The sequence below is a fragment of the Cupressus sempervirens genome, chromosome 1 (genome assembly GCF_028749045.1).
Source record: "Cupressus sempervirens isolate cs-2001-9-10 chromosome 1, ASM2874904v1, whole genome shotgun sequence".
NCBI classification, from domain to species: domain Eukaryota; kingdom Viridiplantae; phylum Streptophyta; class Pinopsida; order Cupressales; family Cupressaceae; genus Cupressus; species Cupressus sempervirens.
Window position 1 is genome coordinate 661803488 of NC_143118.1, and position 5647 is coordinate 661809134.

At 37.6% G+C, this 5647-nt stretch overlaps 1 protein-coding gene across 1 annotated transcript; it reads right to left on the reverse strand.

The window, feature by feature from the left end:
• Nucleotides 1-353: 353 nt before the first annotated feature.
• LOC149579630 (TMV resistance protein N-like) lies at nucleotides 354-5383 on the reverse strand. Its single transcript, XM_089786197.1, has 6 exons — nucleotides 4516-5383; nucleotides 3314-4388; nucleotides 2714-2779; nucleotides 2292-2534; nucleotides 1040-2182; nucleotides 354-948 (listed from the first exon to the last, which is right to left on the reverse strand). The coding sequence occupies exons 1-6, from the start codon at nucleotides 5250-5252 to the stop codon at nucleotides 475-477; spliced, it is 3738 nt and encodes a 1245-aa protein (XP_089642323.1). The 5' UTR covers nucleotides 5253-5383; the 3' UTR covers nucleotides 354-474.
• Nucleotides 5384-5647: the final 264 nt, after the last annotated feature.

Below are 5647 nucleotides of genomic sequence, written 5' to 3' on the forward strand. Positions count from 1 at the left end.
CAAATTGGAAATATATAGGCTCAAAAAAAAAAATGGAACATATATCAATATTTTGAAAATAATATTTAATATAATATATGATTTTCCATTTAAATATTCTCAAAATTTACAAGCAATTTCACTTTTAGTTTTCAATTGAGTGAAAATTGTTTTAGATTTATTGATATTCAAATTGATAATATTTATGCAACGATGTAAAAAGGTATTCAACTCCTATCTAAGATTTCTTTTAGATAAGTTCTCTCCCAAGAAGGGAGAGGATTAATATTAGGGTTTTGCTATAGGTGAGTATTGATATCTTTCACACAATTTTTTTGTTTTGATATCTTTCACTCCATTTTTTTTTCCAAATATTTCAACCTCCAAACAAAGATTTACATTTTAAATATTACACAGGGTACAAGCGCTAGATATAATAATTTAACACGATAGACTCTTTAAGTTCACACTTTTCGCTGAAAATTATGATGAACATTAGCTAGAAATGGTTTGTAAAAGTGGCAATAATGCCTCCATCCCTAGTCTTTGCTCTGCTCCTCTCACAGCCAACTCTCTCTCCACTTTTGTTTGCGGTGAGACATATAGATTCCGGATGCAGAATTCATCATTACCTGTGAGCCACCTGGAACGCTGTGGCAACACAAATATCACTGCCCATCTACCCACAGCAGTCTCCCGCACCTCAGTTACCTGAGCAAATGAGGCCGTGTCCACGCGCTTGGCTAAATAAATTTGATTTTTTCCATTTGTAAGAAAACAGAGCATAATGGCACTGCCACCGCCAGTGGAGGAATGGTTCCGCACCACCAATTTCGATTCGGCCACATTATCCATGGAATTGTTAGAAAAGGAATCATCCACTGACAACCCAAGTTCGAAGCGCTCCACAACTGAGGACGCCTCAGGGACCGCTCGCGTACATATCACTGTAACTTCATCTGGCCATTTCTGCACAGTATTGACATTCAATCAGTGCACAAATATTCCCGATGAAGATAAATTGAATCATTTGTGTCCCTAGAAACTAGTATTTTATTACCTGTATCTTTTGAATGCAACTTTGAATAGCTGATCGCCTCTTTGCTTTCAGTTTCAGTGTCCTCAAATTCTCCAAGCTCTCTATGCCCGGCGCTTCCAACTTCTCACTTTCAGTCCATAAAATCAATGTTTCCAGTGTCGTGCAATCTTGTAAACCTTCTATTTTCCCAATTCGGTCACAATCTTCTACATCAAACTCTCTGAGAGAAGTTAATCGTGTAAAGCTCGGAAGCTCCTCCAGCTCTGGACACCTCCTTATAGTCAGAAATTCAAGGTTTACTGGCAATCCTGTGATCTCTCTTAAATAAAAATTATAAGAGAGATTTAACCTCTGAAGACGGTGATAATGGTCTTGAGAAAATGAAACCCTGCACGCTGCTGTTGCGTTGAGTGTCAGCCGCATCAGGTTGGTGAATGCAAAAGATAAAGATGGTGCTCCAAAATCAAGTTGGCTGATTGGGCAGCTCTCAATTGTAAGATCTGTCAAGGAGCACAAATTTCCGAGAGAGGTCGGCAAAGATTCCAGTTTGGGACACTGAATAATTGAAAGATCTGTTAAGGAAGACAAGTTTCCGAGAGAGCTCGGCAAACTAATCAACCCATCGCTCCCTATCCAAATCTCTCGCAGTCTGCTTAGTTGATCTATTTTAATCGGTACCTCCTTCAATCTGTCCATATTATCTAAAAATAGCTCTCTCAAGGACACCTGATTTGTGATATTTTCAGGCAGCTCCTCTAATTGTCTGCAATAAGAAAGACGCAAATACTCCAGCTTTGTAATGTTTTGAAAATCATCTGACCCAAGCATCAGCTCTTCACACCATTCAAAATTGAGATATTTCAAGGTAATCAAATTCTTAAAAGAAACAGGTAATTTCCTTAAGCTGCTGCACTGGGACAAGTCTAGATGCTGCAGATTTGTCAAATCACCGAAACTACTCGGTAGTGATGATAACATTGCACAATCAGATAATTGGAGGTGCTCTAATAATTGCAAACGACAAAACTCTTCTGGAAGACTATCTATATGCTTGCTACTCTTTATTACTATCTTTCTCAACTCATTCAGACACCCTATGGAGCTTGGGAATCCTCGGAATTCATAGCAATGAGAAATAAGCAACTCTCTCAACTTCACGGGAGCCTGCACGACATTTCCAATGAGAGAGGGGCATACAGCGTTCTACAACTAATTGTAATAAAAAGAACTTATAAATATATATTTAATACAGCTAAAATTAAACACTACTCACATCGTTCTCAGCCTCCCATATCTCTTCTAAGCGATGATTCCAAAGTAGTTGTAAAACTCTCAAATTTCTGAAAGAAAGTTGTGTTGGAAGATTTCTCTCTTGAATACAAGACCAGCAAAGCCAGATTAACTCTCTTGATGCTTCACCGATTGCTTGATTAAAATAATTTCCTTGAGTCACTAAAAGTTTTAGCCCAACTACAAAGTGTTCGGGAAATGAATTTTCACCACTTAAGTCCTCTTCCTGCCATCGGCAACCGAAATTCTTAGCAAACTCACTAATTAGTAAATAGTTTTCTTATAATATTCGGAAGGGCACAAGTGTTGAATACCAAAACTATAAAATTTAGGAAAAGCCTATTAAATACAGAAAATTAGAATTAGTGTATATATGTAGATAAATAATGAGCGTAACATACATACATATGACAACCACCCCTCTCTTGCTGCAGTTATGCCAAGCTTAATTCCTCGAATGCTACTTGTTTTCTGAAAATTAAAATAAGCATAAAAACAAATTCATTAGCTGCTCAAACAGATAGAATAATGCTTTCTCAAAAAGATACACGGAGTTTTGGAAAGGATTTAGGTTCCTTACAAAAATAAAGATTAATCATTAAACTCATTAAGATAGCAAAGACCAGTCATGAGAGCCATTAAATATACAACAAAAATTTATATAAATTATACATCTTTACAAATTATCAACAGAAATGATAGTTTTAAGTGTAAATAGATTATTTTGTTAAATTAATTAGATAGCAAAATGGACAAACAAGACTAGTCTTTCAAACAATTGTTTAACACATAAAATCAACAAAGGAGTTTATTTTCCATTGTTAGCTCTAAATTAAAAGAACATATTAAATTTACCTCTATTATGCTATAATCAATAATTAATCAATAATTTGCTGGGATAGACAAATTCAGGGGGTTGAATGTTGATTTGCAACTTCCTTTGCTAAATCTCTTAAGTAGTCATGCATTTTTATGCAATAAACTAAAACAAAATATTAAACTCACCTTTGTTTGTTTGTTAGAATCAATAATTTGTTGGGATAACCAAATTTGGGAGGTTGAATGTTGATTTGCAATTTCCCTTCCTAAATCTCTTAAGTGGTCATGCATCCTTATGCAATTATTATCATCAATCTCAATTAAACACTTATTTAGAAGACTTTCCCAAGTATGCAAACCACTCCACCCTGATCCTTCCCAGACTTCAATTGCCAAACTTTTCTCTTCTCCAATAAAGAAGCATGCTGTATCAAGGAATGCCTCTTTTTCTTCATCATCAAGAGCATCATAACTTACTTTGAGTTTCTCTCTGATATTTTTTGGCAAAATTCTTGAGATCTTATGAAACAAAGACTCCCAATATTGTTTGTTGGACTTTACATAAAGTTGTCCTCCAAATACTTTTAGAGAAAGGGGCAATCCTTGACAGGCCTTTACAAACATTTTAACAGGCTTCTCAAATCCATGGATGGGAGAGGGTTGTAAGAATGTATGCCAACAAAAAAGTTGTTCTGCATAGAATGGATCAAGTGCTTTCATTTTATATATAGTGTATATACCCCAGGATGTGAGACAATCATACTCTCGCGTTGTGACAATGATAAGACTACCCCTTACAAGATTGTCTTTCACAGGTACAAGTGCATCCAATTGATCTACATCATCCACATCATCCAGCACAATGAACACCCTAAGAGATCTCAAATGCCTTGCAAGAATAGCTTTACCTTGCTCTATACTGTCAACTGGTTCATTCACACCAAGACCTTTGAGGAGCAGAATCTGCTTGTTCTGCAATACACCTTTAGCTTCTCTAATGTCAAAAATAAAAAAAGACCTCTCCACAGAGGAGGATCTTCTGTTGTATAGTTCTTTGGCAAGTGTGGTCTTACCGGAACCACCCATGCCCCAAATGCCCACAATTTGCACACCCTGATCATTTTGAGTAAGCTGGAGTGTGTTTTCAAAGTCTTCCGCAGTTTCTTTCAGACAGACTGGATGTTTTGCAACTATTAAGGGCACATTGCGTATTTCTTTCAGCACAATATTCACAATGTTCTTAAACAACCTCATCTCATCACTGGACAAGGAAAATGACATTCAAAAATCAAACTCTACACAGATCTCTATGTCAAAGTTCAATTTCATACTCATAAAACAAAATGCATATTTCTTAAAGACTGAGAGGCCAAACGTGTGGTACTTACTCATTATTTTTTATGACTTGGCCACTGTATAGTGAGGCATCAGAGAGTGCCTTTTTCCATTCCTGGAGCTTTTCTGGCCTATATCTGCACTTCTCTTCATGCCTTTTAAAGGCAGCAACGTACTTTCCTTTTCCCTGAGCTACAAATCTGATATCAGAAGGCTCTAGATAGTAGAAAATGGGAACAATTTTGGCGCCACTTTTAAGCATCAACGAGAGCTCTTCTAAACACCAAGCCGATTCTGCATACCTCTCTGAGAAAATTGCTATATGCAGCGTGGCACCGCGGATTGCTGCTTCTATAGTTGTAGGCAAGAAATCGCCAAATTCCAGTTCCTCTGAATCCAAAAATGCTGGGACTCTCATGCTATCAAGAATATCGTAGATTCTGCTGGCTAATGTTGTTTTAACATCTGGTCCACGGTGATTGATGAAAACATCAAAAGAGGGTTTTTGGATGGGCGTTGGAGGTGTACATGAATATGGTGAGATTTCATGGAAAGCGCCCATAATACCTCGGTTCTCTGATATACGGCCTGTTGTACCTGAAGTAGATGCCATTGAATTCGATTCCATTGAGCGGCATGCAACAAAGGAAGAGATCCAATCTAAGCAGCATGAAAACAAGCTTCCAGAAGATGACGGGGAAGAAGAAGATGAAGAAGACGACGGCACTTCTTGACAAGTGTTTTCAAGCTCCCTCACTGTTGGAGCAGAGTCAGCAGATGTTGATGCCATGGTATTAGATTCAATTGAACACAGAGAAAACCAGCCAAAGCAGGGTAGAAAGATACGGTTTCCAGCGAGGGCAAAAACAGAGTTGTGGGTAAGAGAAGGGAAAGCAGTGAATTAAATTAAGAAGAGATCGAATCAGTAAAGTGAGTACTTGGTGGAAGAAACGTGGAATCCTCTGATATATGGGCCGACGTGGAAAAAATTTGGAATCTGAGAGGCATGCAGAAGAATGGGTCTACCTTTTCGTGCAGTAAAGTGAGTGGAAGGAAAAAGAGGGCCCGTGATGATTGAAACAGAGCGCATTTTCCTGGAACGAATCTTTTGTATAAGAAAGAGAGTCGGTGAGTCGGTGATTCTTTTCGAGGAAGCAGACAAAATGATGCGAAGACGAGTATAAA